At 40.3% G+C, this 25,226-nt stretch overlaps 1 protein-coding gene across 2 annotated transcripts in view; it reads right to left on the bottom strand.

Moving 5' to 3' along the window:
- Positions 1-20,211: 20,211 nt before the first annotated feature.
- The window catches only part of Dock11 (dedicator of cytokinesis 11), a 184,011-nt gene continuing 178,996 nt past the window's right edge, over positions 20,212-25,226 (bottom strand). For both annotated transcript variants that reach the window (XM_052171937.1, XM_052171938.1), the window contains one exon: positions 20,212-20,676. In XM_052171937.1, the coding sequence (XP_052027897.1) occupies positions 20,557-20,676 (120 nt within the window). In that variant the 3' untranslated portion in view covers positions 20,212-20,556. The remainder of the gene's footprint in view (positions 20,677-25,226) is intronic.

Raw genomic sequence — 25,226 nt, 5'->3', positions numbered from 1 at the left:
ATCAATGAGCCTCTGATCTCAGTGAGAGGCTTTGTCCCCCCCCCAAAAAAATAATAAATAAATAAGCGAGGGGTTGGAGAGATGGATCAGTGGGACTACATGGCAGCTCACAACTCCAGTTCCAGAGGCTCCACACCTTTTTCCGGTTTCCCTGAGCATACGGGCAAAACATTCAAGTTAAATAAACTAAAATAAGGTGAACAGTATAGTGGACAGCTCCTGAGGAACAATGCTTACGGTTAACCTGTGACATCCACTGGCATGTCCACATACATTTGCATATGAACAGTGCACACAGACACATGCACATGTACAAAGAATTAAAATCAAAATAGATTCTTTGACTATTGAGTTGACTCCAGGTGGTGAAGGGTGGAGGCAGGGAGGGAAGCTCAAGGCTACTCTAGTTTGGCAGGCGTGAAATGAGAACTGTTTAGACTGGTGTAGTAGTATGAGAAAGGGCAGGTTAAGTGTATAGATTTTATAGGTGGAGCCAAAAATATTTTACTGAAGGTGGGAAATAAAGGGGGGGTCACAGGTGCAACCTTGACACTTCTGCTCTAAGGCCATGTTTGAGTGTTGATGCCACGTAGCTGAGATGGGGAACTCTTGGAAAAGAGTCTGCTGGGGAAACAGAAACTGAAGTTTGCTCTAGGCTTTGCAGCACAGGCCTGTAAATCTAGCTACTTGGAAGGAAGAAATAGGAGGATCAAAAACTGAGGAGCATATGGGCCAGAGAGTGACTTGAAGTCTACCCTGGACAACTTAGTAAAACCTTGTCTCAAAACAAACAAACAACAAACAAAACAAAGACAATACCCCCCCCCCAAAAAAAACCCACCACTTGCCAGAAAGAAAAAGTTCCAGGGGGTATCTGCTTCCTGACTATGGACACAATGCAACCAACTCTCTGACACTCCTGCTGTCAGCTCCTTTGATATTTTCCCTCTAGAAGAGACTGTACCTTCACACTGAGAACCAGTGTAAATCCTCCCTTCTTTAGATAGCTGTCGTGCAGTATTCTGCCAAGTCAACAAGGATGATACAGCACTGTTACTATCCTAAATCATAGCCTGGGGCTCCACTGCCAGATTTTTATCTCACAAATCAAACAAAAATAGAAGTGAAATGAAACCTGTGTTCATAAAGCATCTTTCCAAAGTGCACTCTTCATCTTTGCTTAACTTGTCCCAGTCAGAAAGCTCAATGGACACAGGCATGAACTAAAATGGTATAAATGTGGGTGAAGAGGGGATACATTTAACAGCTACTTAGGAAGTGAGCTGCATAGGGTTTGCATGATTAGATGTAAGGAAGGAAAGTGGATAAGTATCCTGGGGGCAGGGGAGAGTAGTTCATGTGCCAAATCTAGTCTAACTCTATTTGATAGAGTAGCCCAAGCAGGCCTCAGATCCAATAAGCAGCCAAGCATGACTTTCAACTCCTTATCAACTTGCTTTTATAATTCAAGTACTGTTCTGACAGTACTTGGCTGTACATAACATACTGTTATGACAGGAATACGTCATAACACCCATCTTTCATTGCCTTTAATTGGAGCACAGCCCCACCCATTTGTTACATATTGTTGATGACAGCTCTCATACTCCCACGGCAGAGCTGAATACTTGTAACAGAGGCTGCATGGACTACAGAGTCTCAGCAACCACCTGCTATCCATTTCCATGGGTTCTGAATATGTGGAGTCAATGGCTGGGTGAAGATATTAAAAAATAATTGCAACCATACATGCTGGCTCTTATCTGTAATTCCAGTGCTCAGGAAGCTGGGGCAGGAGGATTGTTAGAGTTTGAAGCCAGTCTAGGCCACACAAATCATGGATATTCTGGGCTATACGTTTAAAAGCATTGTACCTGTACTGAGAATATACACCTTTCCTCATTATTCCCCAAATAAAGCAGTAAAGCAACTATTTGCATAACTTTTCATTGTAAGTAATTTAGAGAGGATTTAAATATATATGGAGCTAAAGACATTATTCAGTGTTTAAGAGCACTTATTGTTCTTAGAGAAGACCTGGGGTTTAGTTTCTAGCACTTACATGGTTGCTGACAATAGTATGTAACTCCAGCTCTAGGGGATCTGACACCTTCTTCCAAGTGTCTGTAGACACTGGGCACTCACGTGGTACACAGATATACACGCAGACAAAACACTAATACACATAAAAAAGGAGTTTCAATGGAAGTACCCTGCAAGGACAGTCAACAATGCTTCCAGAAGACATTGGTCAGTAAATGGAAAACTCAGTGCCAGGCACAGTGTACATTCTTACAAGTTATTGGTCAGGAGGCTCTAGAGTCACCTAAAACAATACAGGCTATTGCCATTGTTCTTGGCTGTACACCTTCCACAAAAATCTAATAAATAAATTATAATGATTCTTAACAATTATTATTAATGATGAATATAATTTAATAAATAAGGATTTCAAAAGGTAGAGAAACACTGAGCCACCTAATTTAATACAAAACAAGTACTACTTATGTCACCTTCTCTTGGTTTCTTGCCTTTTACTTCTTTATTAAGATGTAAAGAAGTCTAGGAGTTAGTCAGAGTCTCACTAGACATGCTAAGAAAGGCATTATTATTTTTTACTAATGTTATTCATAAAAAGTTATTATTTTGGAATAGGCATTTTATTCTAGTCATTTTGAATGCAGGGCATAGAGAAATTAACCTCTTTTGACTAGGAAATGTCAAGCTACTTACATAGTGGCTAGCTTATATAGTGTCAGAAGGTGTAATTTACATTGCTAAGGGAGAAAAGACAGCAATGGTCTCACCAACACTGGATGCCGAATGCTACCATCCTGACCTGTCTGGTAAGATGCATCTATCTGTGCAATAGTGGCTATGACAGCTATTGGGAAAACCAACTATTTTCTGATTGAATATGAAGCCTGCTCCACAGGAGGAATTTCCTGCTTGGCTATGTAAACTTGGTCAAAAGCTCATGACTTGGGAGATCATGCATCCTAGGAGGAACCTACTGTTGTTGTTTTGCTAAATGGTCATTCTGTCAAACTGCTTTCTAAATATTTATGTTTATATCTATGGATTTATGTTGCTTCTAATTTTGGGGTGGGGCAAGCTTCTTTTTGAAATGGATAACAATTAATGCAGAGGCTGGTAATTGTTCGAAGTGCAAAGTGTGAAGAGCTCTGAGTTCTAAGCTGTGGATTAATCCTCTCTATTACCCTCTCCCAATCCAAGGCTCAGGAAACATTTTACAAGAGTGGGCAGAAAAAAATGTAAGAACTTGTGATAAGTGGAAAAGCTATGAGATACTGATTTATAGACTGGATATGGCTTTTATATACCCCAACTCACAGCTACTGTGATTACACACACATAGAAAGTCAGTGAAAGTTCCAACAGAAATGGGAGAGCAATGTCTCACCCCTGTCAGAGATGCTGTTGAATCATTCCCCTGTGGGGACCTGGCTGCTAGCAGAGTGTTCATACTTCAATGGATGGCTCTTTGCCCATGCGTATATGGACAGTACTAATTTGACTTGGAGGCTAGCAATAATAACAAAAATTGGGGTTCATAAAATTTGGAAGAACATTTAGAGGGGGACACTATGAGGAGAATTGGAGGATGGTAATGATGGATATGATTTAAATAGTCTATGAGTATATAAGAATTTCAAGCTTGTGTAGGCATGGGTTTGGCACTTGTGCAAGGGTTACCTGAGGAAAACAACTCAGCAAACAGTTGGGTATTGTGGCTTTGGGACTCATGAAAGAGGCCCTAGCTAAAGATGGAGGAAGTGGATCTTGACACTCTTCCCCTTCTCCGGAAATAGGTTTATAAACGTCCAGAGTCCCTTTCCGCCAACTTGATGAAGGGTCTAGAATTCCGTTCATATCTTATGTTTTAGTGTTGATTTAGTAAGTAAGGTTTAATGTCTACAGAATGCCACAATGATTAATTTTGGTTGTCAACCTAACTAGACATGGAATCACTTAGGAGACAGCTCTTGCCCGTGTGGTGCTTTCCAGAGAGGTTTAACTGAAGACAGAGGACTCACCCCAACTGTGGGTGGCACCTTGGCATTGGCTGGAGTCTTAGACTGAAGAATAAGGGAAAAAGTGAGCTGAGCACTGGCATTTGCTTCACTCTGATTCTGCTGTCTCACCCTCCTGTTGCCATAGCAGAGAGCTCCCATGTCCAACTGATAGCCAAAAATAAACTCATCTTCCCTTAAGCTGCTTCTTGCCAGGGATTTGGTCTGAGCAATGAGAAAAAGAACTAATCCCAATCTACTCCTAAAATTGAGAAACAAAGTGGATGAAGGCTGTTGAGAATTTAGTTTAGGGGCTGGAAAATGGAAAAGAGAGGTGTAGTAGACTCTGGAAGAAATCAAAATTGGCTCTTATAAATTATATAAGTCCCATTGGTAGAGGGGGAGTATTGGTTAAATGGCACAAAGTTGCAGCTAGACAGGAAGAATAGACTCTGCTAATCCTCCTGACTATACTATAGATTAACAAGTATAGATTAATGTGTTATGTATTTCAAGATTACTGGAAGGGTATTAGACAGTCTTACCATAAAGAAATAAGTATGTGGGATGATAAGTATGCTACAATATATAAGTATCAAAACATTACTTTGAACCCCAAAGCATACGTAACTTTTGTCAGTTGAAAATGAATATATATATATATATATATATATATATATATTCTGAATATCTCTGTCTCTGCCTCTCTCTCTCTCTCTCTCTCTCTCTATATATATATATATATATATATATATATATATATATATAATTTCTAGTAATTGTCAGATCACATTCCATAATTACTTGAATGGAGAAAGAATCTCAACTGAAAAACTGTATAAATAAGATTGACCTGTGGGCATGTGGTGTGGGTTCTTCATTGTTAATTGATATAGAAAGTCCAGCCCAGATGGTCTTGGGCTGTATAAAAAACCTAGACAAGCATTAGCCTGTGCATATCCAAGCAACCATCGTTTCTCCATGATTTCTGCTTCAAGTTCCTGCTGGAGTTCTTGTGCTGACTTCTCTCAGTGATGGACTATGATCTGTAAGTATAGTCAAATAAGCCCTTTCCTCTCCCTTTTGGTCAGTGTTTTGTCACAACTACAGAAAGAAAAGTAGAACAGATATTATAGATAATAACACTATTAATGTAGAAAAAATTTTGTGTAAAGGTCTGGGAGTGTAGGCCTGGGGTAGGTAGAGCACTTACCTAACATGTATAATGCCTGAGTTTCCTTGTGAGCACCATGGGGATAAATAAACAGAATAGATTAAAAAAAAAACTAAACCCATCCAAGTTTACTAAGATGGAATGGTTTGTTACAGTTCAATTCAGCTCAGCATGTGGGTTGCTGCATGCAGCACTCGGAAGGTAGAGATAGGGCGGTTGCTGCATGTCCACTGTCAGTCTGGATTACAGAGAGAATTCTGGCCATCCTGGGCTACACAGAGAAATTCTGTCTCAAAGAGCCAACCAAATAACAAAGTTGAAAGTGTATCCTTTCCTGCTTAAAAGTCAGCTAAATGCTGGAATTGGTTGCTTCTCTAGGTTATGCCTAGGGAAACAGGAGGAAAAGGGACCCAAAGCCAGTACTTTTATGTTACTGAACTCAAGTAGATTTCTTCTGAAAAGAACACTTTTTCATGGCATGAAAAGAGTGTTTATTTCTGTGCGTAATGCCCATTTCCCTAGATGGAACCCCTCTAATCAGATCATCTCAGGAAGCTTTGGTAACAGCGACCAAGGACTGGCATTGCAAGAGCTTGGATTAGAACTGCAAAGGAATCTGGGCACCATCTGACAACTGCTTCCCAATGGTTGAGAACTTGAGCCTCTCTTTCACCTTCCTTCTGTTCTCTTTGATCTCTTTCCCCTTTGATTCCTCTCAGAAGGAATGTGAATGAAAATTGCCCCATCAGCAGGTCTGGATTCAAATCCTAGCTCTGCCAACTATTAATTGATCTCAAACTAGTCAGCTAGTTTTAATGTCTCTTAGGTTCCCCATTAATAACAAGGGAAAGATTAATAAATGACTTTACAATGTTATACTGAACACTGAATCAGATAACTTTATTCGAACTTACAGGGCCAGGGACTACGTGCCATCCTAGTGATATGATTTCTTTACACACCCTCTTCTTCTTCCCTCCTCACCCATCTGCAGCAACCCCATGTGTATTGCTGCCTCTGCTTGCGTCCTGCCTTCTAATTGCTGTGCTTATGTTTTGTTTAGATAATATTCTGTATGGGCCAACAGAACTGTGTTACCTTTGTGACTCAGGGCTGAGTCCTCACCTGGACAAATTCATTATTGGCATTAGTCATCTCGGTAAAAGGTCTGTCCCTCAAACCAGAGAAGAAAAACAACCAACTAAACAACCAAAAAATAAACAACAACAACAACAATAATAACAAGAACAAAATCAAACAGATTTGTAATGGAAGTGAAAACCTTTCTTGGCATGTCTATCGAAAATCTGACTTATTCCACCTTTATCAAGATGGCAAGAAATCTAGGAGGGGCCTGTTCTGGGGAGTAGTAGTTATGGGTGATAAGAAACAAAGAAAAAATAAGCAAGAAGCCAAGGGAAGATGACACAAGTTGTAGCCATCTTTATTTTTTTTTTTTTTAGACTAGGTGGCTCAATGTTTATTCCCATTTTGATTTTTCTTAGAGTGTAACAAAGACGTTTTATCCTCTATTCATTATTATTTTAATTACATTTCTTGAAGTGTTTTTCTTTTTTTCTCTTTTTTCTTTTTGTTTTGGATTTGGTGTTTTCGAGACAGGTTTCTCTGTGTAGCCCTCGCTGTCCTGGAACTCGCTCTGTAGACCAAGCTGGCCTCGAACTCAGAAATCCGCCTCCCCCTGTCTCCCAGAGTGCTGGGATTACAGGCATGTGCCACCACTGCCCAGCTATTTCTTGAAGTTTTGACTGTGAGTCTTAGTGTTTAATGGCTGAGTTCTGTCTCTCTCCAATCTTGTGTTTCTTTAATAGTAAAGTTGGTAATGATAGTTTACTGTCTTGCAAATTCCCTATTCACATTCTTTACCTTTTTTTTTTTTTTGAGACAGGGTCTTTGTTTGTTTGTTGTTGTTTTTTTCGAGACAGGGTTTCTCTGTATAGCTCCGGCTATCCTGGAACTCACTCTGTAGACCAGGCTGGCCTCAGACTCAAAAATCTGCCTGCCTCTGCCTCCCAAGTGCTGGGATTAAAGGCGTGCACCACCACTGCCCGGCTTGAGACAGGGTCTTATGTAGCTGCAAACTTAATTATTTAGCTTGCATTTTGGATCCTACTTTTTTACCTAATTATTTACCTTGCATTTTGGATCCTACTACCTATGATCCCCAAGTGCTGACTGAGATTACACGTGTGTACTACTGCATCTGTCTGGCTTTATATGTTAGTGGAGATGAAACTCAGTGTCATGATGATAATGCACTAAACCTCTGAAACTGTAAGTCATCCCCAATGAAATGTTGTTATAAGAATCACCACGATCATGGTGTCTTTTCATAGCACTAGAAACCCTAAGACCAGGACATCCAGAAATTATTGAAGATACTTTCTTTTCTTATTGTTTTTTTTTTTTTTTGGATTTTGTTTTTTTCGAGACAGGGTTTCTCTGTGTAGCCCTGGCTGTCCTGGAACTCACTCTGTAGACCAGGCTGACCTTGAACTCAGAAATCCACCTGCCTCTGCCTTCCAGAGTGCTAGGATTACAGGCGTGCGCCACCACTGCCCGGCTTGGAGATTCTTTCAAATCAAGTGGGAAACATCATGGCGTATAGGCAAACATGATGTTGGAGAAGGACCTGAGAGTTCTACATCTTGATCCACAGGCAGTACAAAGTGATCTGATTCCCTTCCTCCAACAAGACCACACATATTCCAACAAAGTCACATCTCCTAGTAGTGCTTCTCCCTATGGATCTATGGGGGGGCATTTTATTCAAACTACCATACTGGGTAAGCATCCTATCAGCTGAGCCACATCCCCAGCCCCAGTTGCTTTCTTTATTGTGGATTGAAACCAGGGCCTCACATATGCTACTATACTGTACATAAGCACCCTACTCTGGAGCTATACTTCACCCATTTTCTTATTGAAAAATGTCATCTTATTGGTTTGTAAGGACTCTTGTTATAGTTCATCTAAAGTTTTTGGCTTTTTCACATTAAAAATCTGTAATCAATTAAACTCTCCAATTTTGTGCAAATGCACAGTCAGTTGTTCCAATATTATTTACTCAGCATTTACAAAATAATATTAAAATAAGGCTTGTTTTGGAGCAGAGTCTTGCTATGAAACACAGCTGGCCCAGAACTTGGCATCCCCTTGCCTCAGCCCTTTGAGTGGAATTAAGGTCCAAACCACCATATCTGCCATCGCTTTTACATTTTTTTAAAATTTTTTCCTAATAAACTTTAGACTCACTTTGTCAAGTTTAAATGTGTTATTTTGGAATTTTTATGGGATGATCTTAAAATGATAGACATTTGGGAGAGAAATTTTATCTTTATGAGCAACATAGAAAAGGTTCACATATCCCTTGATTCTAGACTTTGTTTTTGTTGTTGTTTTTTAAATGTTTCAATAAATAGCTCTCTAACTGTGCCCCTACTTACTGCTTTTTGTTCAGGATTAATAATCTTGGCATTTTTTTCCTTCTGGTTTTCAATACAGGGTCTCTCTGTGTATCCCTGGCAATCCTGGAACTCGCTATGTAGACCAGGCTGGCTTGGGACTCACAGGGATCCACCTGCCTCAGCCTCTGCCCCCTGAGTGCTTGGATTAAAGATGTACACCACTACACCTTGTTTACAATTAATTATTTTTGAGGTCTTGTTTCATTTCCTTTTATTTTATTTTTATTTAATTTCATTAAAGGACTGAATTGCTTCTCAGGTGGCAACTTGACAAGAATTCAAATTGCCTGCCCTAGTCTGGCTAACCTGGAAGTGAAGTGCTGAGTTAGGAACAAAGGTCAGGCAGGTGGTCACTGTCATACAGAAGCATGCAACGGGATAGATAGTTGGAACTAAGGGTAGAAAAACATCCAGGCATGTGAAAGTCCAGTGAGGCAAAGAGCCCTTCCAAGCCAGTGTTTCTCACCTTTTGTGCTGTTTACACTATCAATTCTTTTAAGGATTTATTTTCATTATTTTAAATTAAATGTAGATGCATGTATGCATGTGTGGGTATGTTCACATTGAGACGCAGGTGCCTATAGAGGTCAGAGGTGTCAGAGGTGGAGTCACACAGTTTGCAAGTGGCCTGTTGTGGGCGCTGAGAACTGAACTCACATCCTCTGAAAGAGCAGCCAGTAAACCAATGTGCCGTCTCTCCAGGCCTAAGTCAATGTTTTGGTTGTTGAGGGGGACTGCCTGTGTCTAGTAGGATGTTTAATGGTATTCTTAGACATTGCCTATTAGATGTTGGTAGCAACTCCTCCACTCAGTTATGGCAACGGAAAGTGTCTCTGGGCATTGTCAAATATCCAGTGGCTGGTGAAATCCCGTCTAGTTAAGAACCAGTGTTCCAAGATCTGAAACTGAGGTTTTCAGCCTTCCTAATGCTGTGACACTTTGTGCTGACTCCCATTAAAATTATTTCCATTGCTACTTCATAATTGTAAATTTGCTACTGTTATGAATTGTAATGTTAATAATTGGTCTTAGCCCTCCCCCCCCCCGTGAAAGGGTTATTTGATACACCCCTACCCCAAAGATATCACCATCTACATGTTGAGAACCCCCGATCTACACTAGCAATCACTCCTGTGAAAAACCATGGATGTGAGCACTGGGTGTCAGTGGGAAGGATGGAGCAATTTAGAGTTAGTTGGCTTCCTGGAAAGGGGAAGTGCAGAGCACTCCACCCCCACCTCAGCCACATCCTGGTAGCCTGGTGGGTGGTGGCCTAACTGATGTCTCAGGGATGTGTCATGATCACAGCAGGAGGGGAAAGAAACTGACTAGGGGTCTGTTTTTTTCATAGCCCTGTGGAAGAAATGATTCCTGCAGAGCTTGGGGGCAGGCAGGCAGGCAGACCTAAGGTCTAGAGGCATTACTCATGAAGAAATTGTAGGTCATTGTTGAAAGTGGACACTGTAGTCAGAACCACCTCAGGACCTAGTGGAGGGGATTGTTCAAATCCTGTCAATTTGTCCCAGTCACAGAAGCTTTGGGGGACTTGTTCAAATGCCATTAGGTGTACTTGACTTGGAGTTATGGGGCATAGTTGTGGACTGCGTTCTGCTGGGCAGTGGAAGTTGAGTAGTGCACACAGCATGGGAATGTGGGTGTGTTCCTGGAGAAAGGAAAGAACTGAGGGATGGGAACAATGTGGTTCAGCAATGTTCAGGGAAGACAGGCTAGTGCTTCACTGGAAAGGGAAGGAGAAGATGTACCCCAACCATATGGACACCATTCAAGCTTGGTATTACATATCTGCAAAAAAACTTGTTTGGGCTAAAATGCTTGTTATACACAGAAATGAACTGGCTGTGGTAGCTCATGCTTGTAACCTTAGTACTTTGGAAGGAGGATTGCTGTGACTTTAAAGCCCATTTTTCTAAAATAGAAAAAGAAAAGAAAAAAAGAGTAATGGATAGACAATGGGGAAGGGGAAGTCTGAAAACCGTTCCTGGTTCAAATCAAGAGAGTCACAGAACAGAATAGTTCTGTGGCAATTGGCAGGGGAATACGAACAAGAAGACTACATTCAACTTAAGACTGACTATTCACGAGAGTTTTCTCTCCCAAACAGCTGCTGTATCTTTCTCCCAGTGGAAGGAAGCCAAGGTAGGTTCCAGTAAGCAGTGAGGCAGGCAGAAGCCTGTGCAAGCAAAAGAAAGACACCTGGCTTCTATTCAGCTAGGTCGTGTGGTGCTGGTTGGTAACAGCCAACATTTGTATGTATTTGCTGGCACGTATACACACACACACACACACACACACACACACACGCACACACGCACACGCACACACACACACGCACACGCACACGCACACACACACACGCACACGCACACACACAAAATTATATGCCTAAATGGGAGCAAAGAACTCCACGATCTGGTGAGTAAGGGAAGCCATGGGTGATTTGTGAAATATCAAAAGTCAAAACGGCCTGATCTTCACCTAATCATTCTCTTAAACTTTAGGAACAAGATCAGAGTTATAGCTCACATATAATATGAAAGTTATGTAGATGTAGCAAGCACTACATTTTTGTGTAAGTGTATAAGCAGTGTTCCTACGTGGGTGGGTACAGCTATTACAGAAGCTACTGTGAAGGTCAGAATACAACCTTAGATGATGTCTGTTCCTTGAACACCTTCCACCTTTTGAGACAAGGTCTCTCCATGGCTTTGAACTTCCCCAGGGGTAGTGTGGCTAGCCAGTGAGCTTTGGAGCTTTGACTCTAGCACTCCCATCTCAGTATCCGTGGAATTATAAGCACACACTACTATGCTTGGCTTTTTTACATATTATATATGATAACTTACTGAGCCTTTAAGGGTATAGATACAATTAACACCTCCATTTTACATATGAGAAAAGTTGGCACAGAATTGAATAATATATTCAGTGGGAGGGTCAGGAATTCTGACACAGCTATCCTGCATAGAATGCCAAAAATTTCAAATGAAAGAGGCCAGCCCCCTCCCACTAACAGTAGGAAGTGGGGTGAAAGGCCACCTGTTTTGAATAAGCAGGGTGTCCCTCTCATGTGTCCCTCACCTCCACAAGCCAGCCTAGTCTTGTCTTGATCACTTCACGTCAGGGTGACTGACCCTGCCTGGCACTGGAAGGTGATGAGGGATACTCTCCCCTGGAGGGAGGCAAGAGCTTCCCACCCACCTGACAGCAGAGTGCAGAACACAGGCACAGGCAGCCTTACTCTGACAGGCAGGACCCTGACCTTCCCACCCCCATGCCCTTCTGTGTTTTCACCTTCCCCTCCCCACTTCTGTCCCCAGCCCCACTGGCAGAATCAACTTTGAGTAACTGTACATTTTTCTCGATGTTGGAGAAGACTTATTTGTTGGAGTTTTAATTGTTAATGATCTGGGTTTATTTCAGAAAACAAACAAACAAACAAAAGAAAAACAAAACAAAAAAAGAGGCCAGCTAAAGGCCGGGGCAGTGGAGGTTTGGGGGTGAGTATCCTTAAGTGCTCCACATCAACCAAGCTGTTATCATCTGTAATTACAGGGTTTTGTTGGTTTGTTTGGTTGGTTTTTGTTTTGTTTTATTTTTTTGGGGGGGGAGACAGGGTTTCTCTGTGTAGCCCTGGCTGTCCTGGAATTCACTCTGTAGACCAGGCTGGCCTTGAACTGAAAAATCCACCTCCCTCTGACTCTCAAGTGCTGGGATTAAAGGACTGTGCCACCACTGTCTGAATTACAGGGTTTTAATAAAACCTATCCAGAGGCTGCTGTGGTGATTGACAGTTCTGATTAGAAATGTGAAGAGTCACAAGAAAGTTTAACCTGCTGGGAGAGTTGAAAATTTTTTCTCCCAAATACTGTATTTCCAATGCTAAAACTCCATAGAGAATGTTATGATATATAACGTATGTGTTTTACTTTTATTTTGCACATGCTAAGCAGTGGTGATTGGATTTAATGACAAGACTTCACATTGCAATTCAAATGAAGTAATATATTTTCCATTTCCTGTTTAAAGCTGTGCCTAAAGTTTATTCAGCACATATAAGCTAGTTCTGCCCCGGTCCTTGGAGCTTTGTCCACACCCTGTCTCTGCTGTGAAGCCTCAGCTTTAATCTAGACTGACTCTGCCTTGTGGAGCACTTACCACACTGCTGATTTACTATTTCTTCAGACTGCATTGTTATCTGTTTTACAGAAATAATATTTCCTATCTCCTTCAAGTACAACCTCACTGAGGGCTAGGATCTCTGTCTACATCATTTTGTTCATTACAAAGGGCTCCAAGGGAGCTAGATCAGTTTCTATAACATAGCCTTTTTTTTCCTTGAGACTATTCAAGTGCAAATTCTGTGCCAGGTTCTGAGGAAATACATGAAACTTTTAGGCACGAATTTCACACCAGTGAAAAATTACAAGATGGACTTATTCTGGGTTTTCCTGGAAAGTCACAGAATATTAATGTAAGACACCATAGGAAGGAATATAGAATAGTTGAAAATATGGAAGCAGAATACCTTGGTGTCATATCTGACTTTATGGAAACTGGAGTCTATTTCTTCTTGATCATTTGTGTGTTAATTTCCATGTAACACAGAGAGATCCTATGAATAATTGAGCTAGATATGAAATATAAGAAGAACTGAACCGTGAGGATACAGAAGTAAATCATTTAGAGGAAACTTCGTGAACTATATTTTAAGAGACTTTTGTCAAAGATCAAGTGACCATAGGTGTGTGGGTTCATTTCTGAGTTTTCAATTTTATTCCATTGATCTTCCTGCCTGTCACTATACCAATACCATGTAGTTTTCAACACTATTGCTCTGTAGTACTGCTTGAGGTCAGGGATGATGATTCCCCCAGAGAATAGCTTTTAGCTATCCTGTCTTTGTTGTTGTTCTTGTTGTTACTCCAGGTGAATTTGGAAATTGCTCTAATTCTATTAAGAATTGACTTGGGATCTTCATGGGGATTGCATTGAATCTGTAAATTGCTGTTGGCAAGATGGCCATTTTTACTATATTAATCCTACCAATCCATGAGCATGGGAGAGCTCTCATCTTCTGAGATTTTTTTTCTTCAGAGACTTGAAGTTCTTGTTATACAGATCTTTTTCACTTGCTTAGAGTTACACCAACGTATTTTATTATTTGTGACTGTTGATACAATTCACAGATCACATAAAGTTCAAGAAGAAGGAAGATCAAAGTGTGAATACTTCGGTCTTTCTTAGAAGGGGGATCAAAATACCCACTGTAGGGGATATAAAGAGTGGAGCAGAGACTGAAGGAAAGGCCATCCAGAGACTTCCCCACCTGGGGATCCATCCCATATACAGTCACTAAACCCAGACACTATTGTGGATGCCAAGAAGTGTTTCCTGACAGGAACCTGAAATAGCTGTCTCCTGGGAGGCTCTGCCAGAGCTTGACTAATACAGAGGTGGATGCTCTCAGCCAACCATTGGATAGAGCACAGGGTCCCCAGTGGAGGAACCAGAGAAAGGACTGAAGAAGCTGAAAGGGTTTACAGTGCCATAGGAGGAACAACAATATGAACCACCCAGTACTCCCAGAGCTCCCAGGGTCTAAACCACCAACTAAAGAGTACACATGGAGGACCCATGGCTTCAGCTGCATATGTAGTAGAGGATGTCCTTGTTGGACATCAAAGGGAGGAGAGGCCCTTGGTCCTGAGAAGGCTCAATGCCTCAGTGTAGGGGAATTCCAGGGCAGGGAAGCAGGAGTGGGTGGGTTAGTGAGCAGGGGGAGGGGGGATGGGATAGGGGGTTTTGGGAGGGGAAATGAGGAAATTACATTTGAAATGTAAATGAAGAAAATATCTAATAAAAAAGAGACCTACTAAAGCTGCACAACTGGCACTGTACTGAAAAGGACTTAAACACTTTTCCCAGAGATGAGGAGTAAAATGTCTGCTCTGACTATTGTCATTTCCAATTGTTATGGAGTTCTAGGGATGTATGAGGTACCAATATAAAACAAAAGGCATCAAGATTAGAAAGGAGGAGCCTGGGTGGTAGCAGCATAAACTTTTAATACTAGCATTTGGGAGGTAGAGGCAGGCAGATATTTTGAGTTCGAGGTCAGCCTGGTCTACAGATGAGTTCCAAGACAGCCAGAGCTACACAGAGAAAACTTGTCTCAAAAAAAAAAAGATTAGAAAGGAGGATTATAGGATATTAAGTGGAGGAAACCCAAATTACCCACTGAACCTAATTAAAGTTCATAAAAGAACCTATGAAGGTGTACTGGCTGGTTTTGTCTGTCAACTTGACACAGGCTGGAGTTATCACAGAGAAAGGAGTTTCAGTTGGGGAAGTGCCTCCATGAGATCCAACTGTGAGGCATTTTCTTAATTAGTGATCAAGGGGAAGGGCCCCTTGTGAGTGGTACCACCTTTGGGCTGGTATTCTTGGGTTTTATAAGAGAGCAGGCTGAGCAAGACAGGAGAAGTAAGCCAGTAAGAAACATCCATCCATGGCCTCTGCATCAGCTCCTGCTTCCTGACCTGCTTGAGTTCCAGTCCTGACTTCCGCTAGTGATGAACTGCAACGTGGAAGTGTAAGCTCAATAAACCCTTTCCTCCCCAACTTGCTTCTTGGTCATGATGTTATGCAGGAATAGAAACCCTGACTAAGACAAATTGGTACCAGCTTAGTGGGGTATTCCTGTGACAACCTGACCATGTTTTGGGGAGGATTGTGGAAGGACTTTGGAACTTTGGGATAGAAAAGCTGTGGAAAGTTCTGTAGGAGCTTGGAAGACAATGTTGTGAACAGTGCAGAAGATGGAGGCCTGGCTTGTGAAATTTCAGAGGGAAGATTAAAGACTCTTACAGTGGCCATGTTTTGATTGTGAAGATTCTGTGGTTTTGGTTAGCTGGGGCTGAAGAATCAGCTGTAAGTAACAAGATACCAGAACCACTAAAGCAAACCTTTGTGTTACTGGGACTATTGATGCTGGTTAGCTGGAGCTAAGAAATTAGTGGTGATTAAGAAGAGACCAGCATCACTGAGATGAAATCTTCTGGGAAGTGTTTTCTGAGAGCACAGAGAGTGTGTTCCAGAGATAGCCACAGTTGTATTTTGTGCTGTGACTGGACTTGGTATTGTGTAAGAGTCACCCAGATGGTACTGGTTTTGAAGGCATGAAGGGGTCATGAAGAGCAGCTGAAGCTCTTGGCACAGTGAGAGGCCACAGAAGGCCATTGGTGAAGGTGCAGCCTCAGTTGCAATTGATGGCCCAGGACTTGAAGGGGTCATGCATAGGAGCAGAGGCTTGTCACCATGAAGAGAGCCTATGAGAGGCTATTGGTGAAGCCTAATTACAGTGGAAAATAGCAGCGTTTTGGAAATGTCAGTACCATGCGATGACCACCAAGAACAGCAGCAGCTGTGGACTACAGGCAGCTGGAGCCTAGAAGACAAGCTGTGTGCTACAAAGGGCAGAGCTGGAGAAGTGATGCAAGCCCTTGGAGGAGCCCAGAAGATCGTGAGTTGGATCCCAGACATTGAACCATTGGAGTTTTGAGTTTTGCTTTTGGTTGTGACTGTGCCCTGATATGTTTCCCTCTTGAAGGAAGAAAGTATTTTATTGGAGCCCACAGTTAAAAGATTTTGAATTTTTAAAAGACTTTGAATTTTAAAGATATTGGACATTTTAAGGTGATTGAACTTTTAATGTGTAAAGACTGTGGGACTTTTAAAGTAATTTAGATCTTGGGGATGAATAAGAAAGTAAGGGTTGAGGCTTAATAGTGATGTGTTTGTGTGTCAAGTTGACAAGGGGTCAATTGTACTGTCTGGTTTTGTGTGTCAACTTGACACAGGCTGGAGTTATCACAGAGAAAGGAGCTTCAGTTGGGGGAAGTGCCTCCATGAGATCCAGCTGTGGGGCATTTTCTCAATTAGTGATCAAGTGGTGAGGGCCCCTTGTGGGTGGTTCCACCTTTGGGCTGGTGCTCTTGGGTTCTATAAGAGAGCAGGGGAAGCAGGCCAGCAAGGAACATCTCTCCATGGCCTCTGCATCAGCTCCTGCTTCCTGACCTGCTTGAGTTCCAGTCCTGACTTCCTTTAGTGATGAACAGCAATGCAGAAGTGTAAGCTCAATAAACCCTTTCCTCCCCAACTTGCTTCTTGGTCATGATGTTTGTGCAGGAATAAAAACCCTGACTAAGACAGAAGGTGTTACACAATTGTTTCTATAAGCTAGACGTGAGCAATCTAAAGATAATTTCTTATTCAACAGCATAAAAACTTAAAAAACCCCAAGGAATTAAAGAATGAAATAAAAACATAAATGCAGGACATAGATTCGAAAACTACATAGGAATTAAGAAGGCATTGCTGGGTTCAGTTCTTACCACCCACATGGTGGCTCTCAACCACCTGTAATTCCAGTTCCAGTGGATCAAGTGCTACCTTTTTGACCTCCAGGGAACTAGGAGGCACATGGTACATAGAAATACATGTGGGCAAAACACTCATGAATATAAAATAAATCTAAACTTTAAAAATGATATTAACACTGTTGAAATAATTAAAGTTAAGATTAATGGAAAAACATTTTAAATTTCAAGTGTTCATTACCCTTACTTTTAAGATGGCCATACTCTTATAGTTTTAGAGTTATGGCATCTTCTACACAAATTCCCACTGCCTTTTCTCTTTTTACAAAAATCAATAAGCTTGTCCTAATATCCATGCAGAAGGAATAGAATAGCTCTTGAAATTTTGAAATTGAACAAAGTTCAAGAGCTTGTACTTTCTTTCACTTTCAAAACTTACAACATAGAGAGAAAAATTAAGAGTGTGTACCCATTCGCATGGACACACACACACACGCACACACGTGGGGGGAGAGGGTCTTTAAAAAAATAGACTCCAACTTTGCTTCATACTGACTCATTCTGAAATTCTGCACTGTGGTGTAAATCAAGATGCCACACCTATGTGGAGTGTTCTGTAGCTGTCAGTATTCCACTGTCTCCCAAAGTGCCACTGACAAGCTGAGACAAGAATATTGCTTAAACCCAGGCATTTAGAAACAGTCCAAGTGGACTAGCAAGACCCTGTTGCTTTAAAGAAAATCAACAGGAGACATATTCAAATAATATATGTGATATAGAATGTTCTACTAAAATATATTTTAAAAAACAAATTGCAACTCAACAATTAAAAGACAAACAACCTGGTTTCATTCTACTAATGAGGTAAATCGATGTTGTTCCAGAGAGAATGGAAAACTGTTCAACATCCATGTGAAACAATCCTCAACTTTGCCAACTATCAGGGGAAATCATATACAAACCACAAGTAGATACCATACCAATCCTACTGGGATGACAATCAAAGATAATAGTGCTGGGGACGTTAGGAGAACCTGGAACCCAGTGAACTGCAGAAGGGAACACAAAGTGCTGGAGCTGCTGGGAGAAAGTTTGGATAGTCCTTAAAAGGTTAGGGTTACCATGTGATCCAGTAATTCCATTTGCACATCTATGCCTAAGAGGACTGAAATTACACCCACACAAGCACCTGGAAACTCTTGTTCAGATTAACAGTGTTCTTAAGAGCTCTGTAATGTAAGTAACCCAAATGCCCAAGACTAGATAAAAGACAGTATATTTATCTGAAAGAATATTATTCAGGCAGGAAGGGAATAGATTAATGACTGATAATATGCTATATGAATGAGCTATGGACATGGACACTTTGTGTTATGTGAAGTAATCCAGGCACAAAAAGATATGTCATATGTTTCCTAGAGGCAAGTCTATAGAGTTGAAGAACAGATTAATAATGGTTGCTTGGTGCTGGGGGGTGTGGAGGTGAATGGCAGGGAAAGGGGAGTAATTGCTAATGCATATGGGCCGCGTGGGTGACAAACTCTTCCAATTTTGAGATGATGCTTGTATAACCCTGTGAATGTACTAAAGCATCAAGTGAACTGTGTACTTCAAACAAATGAATGTATATCATATGTGAATTGAATCTTAATAAAAAGGAGAACTAAGAAAGTGACTGGAGAAGTTTTCAAATGAAACACACACAGGCAAAGTCCTTGAAGAATTTAGCTTCCGTTTCCATTAGGATTTTGATAAACAGACATATCTATTCGTCAGAATGACCTTTATGTGTTTAGGGATTAGGAAAGTCGACAGGATAAACAAAGTATACTCTTTACTGACCCACTCCCAGGGCAGGAGCATAGCCTGGGCACAAACTTACTCCCCACCTGTTGTTCTTTTCATTTCCCTTCCTTCATCTTTCCACAGTTGAAGTATGTTGTTAGAACAAGGTGGACTGTGTTAATGCTCAGTGGTATATTTCATACTCAACAGACCAAAGCCCAAGGTTCAGGATGCACACACACACACACACACACACACACACACACACACACACAGAGAGAGAGAGAGAGAGAGAGAGAGAGAGAGAGAGAGAGAGAGAGAGAGAGAGAGAGAGAGAGAAGATAGGGGAGGAAAGGGTCGGCAGGCAGGGAGGGAGAGATATTAAATCGATTACTTGATCCTTCATCTCAGGTAAACCAGTATTTATACTAAGAAGCCTGAGTTCTTATTATGATGACTTGTGTAGTTTATCAGCTACTGAGTCATCCTGAGTTCTATGGCGTGTTGGTCACGGTTCAAAGGCTGTTGCTAACACTACTTTCTATTTCACTTTAAAAAAAAAAAGATGTTTATGCTACTTGTGGAGGGAGCCAAACCATATAAATAATATAAGAATAACAATTCCATATATAGGCATGGTGCCATCTGTGGTGTGCTACTATGAAATTTTGCATGAAATGAGCTATTTTATCTATGCTATTTTTACTGTTAAAAAGTTCTTTATAGCCTGGATTACCCCGGATTACTGAAGGGATCTGAGATTCCTTCATAGATACAAATGTAGTTCTGTTCACACTTGCCATTATTAAATCTGTGTTTCTACACTAATCCAAGACATGCTCAAGTAACTATCATGTTCTCTCACAGTGCTTGCTAATTTTGCAACTGGAGAAAAGAATCACCACTTCAGTCACCCCTCGGACTTCCCGGATCCCTTTGAAGCTGCACAGGATATAGAGACTACAGATTCTCCAAGGATGTTTGTTCAGTGTCATGGACATTCCCAAAGAGCAAGCTCAAGCAACAAATCCATCCTGCTGTATACAGGAGAGAGGTCAACTCTGAGCGCCCTTCCTTCAAATGGCAAGCAGTGAGGCTGATGGTCTTTCTTGGGGATCCTTTTCTTTTCTAAGCATGGTTCTGTGTTTGTTTTGTTTTCTTTCACCCTGGCTTTAACTCCTAATAGGCAGTAACTCAAATTCTCTCCCCAGTTATCCATGTCCCATGGGTTTTTAAAAATGTTTTCTTGCCCAAGGATTTATATGATAATGAATTCAAATTCTTATCAAGAACAACCCTAAATTCAAAGAATCTTTGCTTTGAATTACAAATAAGTTTTTTTTTTTTTACCTTTTATTAGGTTCCATTATACAACTTTACATATTCTCATTATTAGTAAGCGGTAGCTAAGCAAACTGAACGAATGGTCTTGAGCGCTACTTTTCAGCATATAGATTTACCTAAAAAAGTACAAAGCAAGCACAGTGCTGCAATTGTTCAGGCACTTTCGAGTTGCTTAAATATTTACAAATACATAAGCACCCTGTATGAAAAGCATGACGATTTTGGTGTCAGGAGGCAAAACTCCACACATATCAAATCTCTAAATGCTAACATTTGCACAGCTCCAAATATTCCTGAGAAAGGTCAGTCTCACTGCCATCTCCTTCCAAATCTCTTCATACTTCAGTGTATCTTGGGGAACCATAACCTCTGTTACTTGATGTACCACTAATTGCACAAAAGACATGTAATGTGTTGTTCATCCAGGGAGAATGCATTGTGTCTTCTTGTAAGATCTGAAACAAAGAACAAAAGCAAAACCCACACAATTATCACCAACTGAAGCTACTAGTGCCAAAAAAGACTGTGTATATAACATTGCAGGCATATTTGAATTTATCACTGACACTGGGCTATTTAAATTGACGAAAAGCAGAAAGAGCAAAGAATAACATTACCGGCTTTAGTCTTCACAGCTGAGTTACAAAGGCAGCGTATCAAAAAAGCAGAAAAGATCTGGTTACTCATTAGAAAAAACAAAAGGTCAGGAAATGCAAAATTCAATTAAAAGAGACAGGATCTGATCTTTGAATTCTATTTTAACTTGTCATCACAAAAGCTTTGATAAGAGTTATGGATCATCTGTGTACCTTCTAACAGAGTTATTATCAACCCTCTAGGGACTTTTCAAATGCTCCTTCTCTGCAGACTTAGAATAATACTAAATGAAGATAAGAATCAAAAGTGCCTATTTGAAATATGATTACATAAACTAATCAACATAAATAAATGAAATAGAAAATATGAATATTATATTTTCACATGTATATGAAGATACACTTTCATGTTGATATACATATTTTAATAGTCAGTTAAGGTGATCAAAAGCCAAAGCAACAAATGTTTTACGATTAAATGAAATAGACAAAGGAAAAGAATAGTATACATATTATATTGCCTCTCTTTTGAGTCTTAATTGACCATTGCCTTTCTCTGGGTCTTAAGTCAGGTCTTAAGTTTGTTTGGGTTGATTTGGTTTTCTAATATTGAGTTTAAGGCTGGAACGATTCTCAGTGGTTAAGAGTACTTCCTACTTTTTCAAAGGACCTGAGTTTGCCTCCCAGTACTCTCATTGGGAGGCTCACATTGCCTTTAACTCCAGCTCCAAAGGATCTGACACCCTTTTTCCTTGCCTCCACACTGTATACATGTAGGCGCGCGCGCGCGCACACACACACACACACACACACCACTCCCTTCACCATATACCAGATACATGCATACAAATACACACAAATGGAAAAAACCAAATTAAAATATATTGGGTGTGCTGGTTGGTTTTGTTTTGTTTTTTCTTTTTTTTGTTTATTTTTTTTAATTGAACACAAGTTACAGTCATCTAGGAAGAGGGAAACTCAACTGAGAAAATGTCCCCATCAGACTGGCCTTTAAAGATTGATGTGGGAGGAGGATACAGCCCACTGTGGACAGCACCAGCACCACCCTGAGCAAGTGAGCCTAGTTTATATTAAAGTAGGCAGAGCAAGCCATGGGGAACACATCAGTAAGCAGCTCTACCTTCGTGATTCCTTTCCTGATTTCACTACATGATGAACTGTGAGAGGAATGTGTAGGCCAAATAAACCCTTTCCTCCCCGAGTTGCTTTCAGTCAGAATGTTTTAACACAGTAACAGTATGCAAACTAGGACATTAAATTTTCAAGTTGGCTTTGAAGCTTTAGTATTAGGCCTTGGCCTACAAATGACAGGTCTGTGTCCTATCATTTGTGTTGTTATAAATAATAAGCTTAAAACTATCTTAGAGGAATTTCAGATTACAAAAATCTTAACTTATAACACTAATCTGAAAGCATGCTACAGATTTAACTGATGGCTAATCAATTATTCATGTCTGTCAGATGTGACAAACAGATGAGGTGTTCATTGAGGCTGTGTTGAAAAACCTACCAGATCCTACAGTGGCTACCACCGACTCTACCTAAATGAGAAATCTGCAAATAACAATCTTAAATTATTCTTTAAAAAATTATGGCCAAAAACTTAAGGAAAACAAAAGTTAAAGTATACTTATTTTAACTTTTAATAAATAATAGGCACAAAACTTTTTATAGTTTGGTATTCTGTAAAAATTTACATTGAAAACTGCCAAGGAATATTAATGCCATTTCTTTTTGGAAGAAATCAAGTATGGGACTCAAAAGAGCAGTTCCTATTTCAGTATATACTTAGTTACACTTTGTCTATATTGTGGTAGCATGATCAATTTCAATGGATATGGCTGAAAAAAATGTTCTTTCACCCTAATATCTTATGGAATATATGAATTCATTTATAAAATTCACTATAAAGTTAATGGTTTATATAAACATGCAACACATAGAAACAAAAAGTTTTCTTGGTTAGCTAATGTTATATCAATGGCCTAAAATATTGGTCTCCAGCTAAGAAAAATGCCAATAGTTTAATAAAGTAATTGATATAAGCAGGTGGGAGGTAGCCACCTGATTTGAAAACTTCATGCTTTTAGTGGAAAAACTTGACAAAATGACCATTATATATATCTTGATCATAGTAGCGGTAATAAATTGAATAATTTGCCTTGAATTTGAATAATTTAGAATTCAAGACTAGGCAATGCAGCTGCATGCAAATGAAGTAACTGTCAGACAGTACACATGGGCTTAAAACAGCATGTGCAAGTGTTTTATCTTTTGTGAAGGAATCATTGTTACTGGTTTTATGAGGAATGAGATTCATCAAGCAGACAGCTTCAGAAAACCAGGTATGTACACCATTTACCAATAGGACATGCCTCAGGACAGTGATGGTGCTTGTGCTGTTGTGCTAAGAGGTGAGGGTGAGATACAGACAGTGATAGAAGCAGAAAAGTCCCTGTATAGCATCAATAAATGTCTTGCTATTTACATTCAGCCCTAATAGGCTAGTAAAGGTGGATAAAAGAAGACAAGGAACACTAAAAACCCCTCAAGCCTTCAAGGTTCCAGCTACAAAGAATGGACACATCTGGCCAACCAGAACTCTGATACACAAGCAAAAATCCTACCCTAAGACAGTGTCACACACACACACATGATGACAACAATGAACCAACCCTTTTTGAAGCTGTAAGCCCCAATGAAATGTTTTACATAGGTGACTGGACTTGACCTCATTAACCACTTAATTCTGGTCCACCCTGGTTCTCCATAATGAGCAGATGACAATGATTAGAAAAGTGAACTTATGGTCACACCCAGTGATGAAATCTTCCATAGCTCTTTAAGTTAAAGCATACCTAAGAAATGCAAAGACCTAGCAGGGTTAACCAAAAGCTAGCTAGCTTTTGTTGTCTAACAAGTCTTTCTACCATTCACTGGGACATATTGTAAGGTAAACTGTGTGAAGAGTTTCCCACGTGGAGTAACTTCCTTTAATCATTAAAACTCAGATTCTAAGACAAATGAACTCCTTTTCCTGGAATAGTTTGTTAGTTTTTTCCTTCCCTGGGATTGTGTCTTGCTTATAAAGGCCACGCTATATAGCATGTAGTCCACATGTAAACCAGACTGGCCTTGAACTCACTAACATCATACTTCAGCCTACTAAGCACTTCAATTACAGATGTAACACAATGCTAGACTGTAAGAACAAACTTTCCAATTATGTTCTCTGGAGCTTAGCATGATGGATCATGCCTATAATTCCAGTACTTGGAAGGTAGAGACAGGAAGATCAGGAATTCAAAAACAGCTTTAATTTGAGGTCAGTACGGGTTACATGTAATCTTGTTCAGAGAGAAAAATATTTATCTATTCCATGTTTTCATTCAGGGGAAAGGAAGAAGGTGTTATGATAAGCTCAAATACTCTTAGTGAGGAAGCAGACCATTATGCCCCAACTTTTACAAACATGATAAAAAGATTTAAATGGTTAACAGGCAATACAAATGCAAAGTATATGTAAACACAAGTTCTATGTCCTCAAGGGATAGTCTACAAACATGATCAGGATTTCTATAAGGATCACTGGACATGTAAAAGTGGTAATTACTTGACAGAATTTGCCTATGAGCTAGGATCAGGTGTTCCCTTTTATTTTTATAGGCTGTTTTCCTAAGGTAGCTATAGTTGATACACTCAGTGATTCAGTCTGTCACCTACATCACACTGCCTTGTTAAAAAAAAACCTGTAATGGAATTTGCTTATGTGTAATACATGTATTTGTTTATATGGGTGGGTGCATGTGTTCATGTGGGTGCACCCGTGTGTGTGTGTGTGTGTGTGTGTGTGTGTGTGTGTGTGTGTGTGTTCTGGAGACAGTCTTATTGATCTCATAGATTTATCAAGGCTGGTTGACTTATGAGCTCTAGGAATCCTCCATTCTCCACTCCACTCCAAGCACTGGGGTTACAAGTGGGTGCTGGGTATCTGAGTTCAGGTCCTCATGTTTGTGCAACAGGTACATTGTTCACTGAGCCATCTTCCTAGTGCCAGTATCTAACTTCTTCTTTCTTTTTAATATTCTTTGCTTGTCTATTTTGTTTTTCTTCAAGACAGGGTTTCTCATTAGAACCAGCCCTGGATGTCCTGGACTTGCTTTGTAGACCAGACTGGCCTCAAACTCACAAAGATCCTCCTACTTCTGCCTCCTGAGTGAGTGCTGGGACTAAAGGTATGTGCCACACACCCTACTGCCAGTATCTAGCTTCTTATAGCTAGGATAAGAACATTATCTAGGAACGTAGCTACTGAGGTAATCTTTTCACCTCTTTGGGATTCTCCCTGAAAGACTCTTGTCAATCATCAGATCAATTTAGACTTGCTT

Source organism: Apodemus sylvaticus, chromosome X (genome assembly GCF_947179515.1).
Source record: "Apodemus sylvaticus chromosome X, mApoSyl1.1, whole genome shotgun sequence".
NCBI classification, from domain to species: Eukaryota; Metazoa; Chordata; class Mammalia; order Rodentia; family Muridae; genus Apodemus; species Apodemus sylvaticus.
The sequence above is the reverse complement of the archived record's forward strand: the minus strand, read 5'-3'. Positions and strand labels throughout refer to the sequence as shown.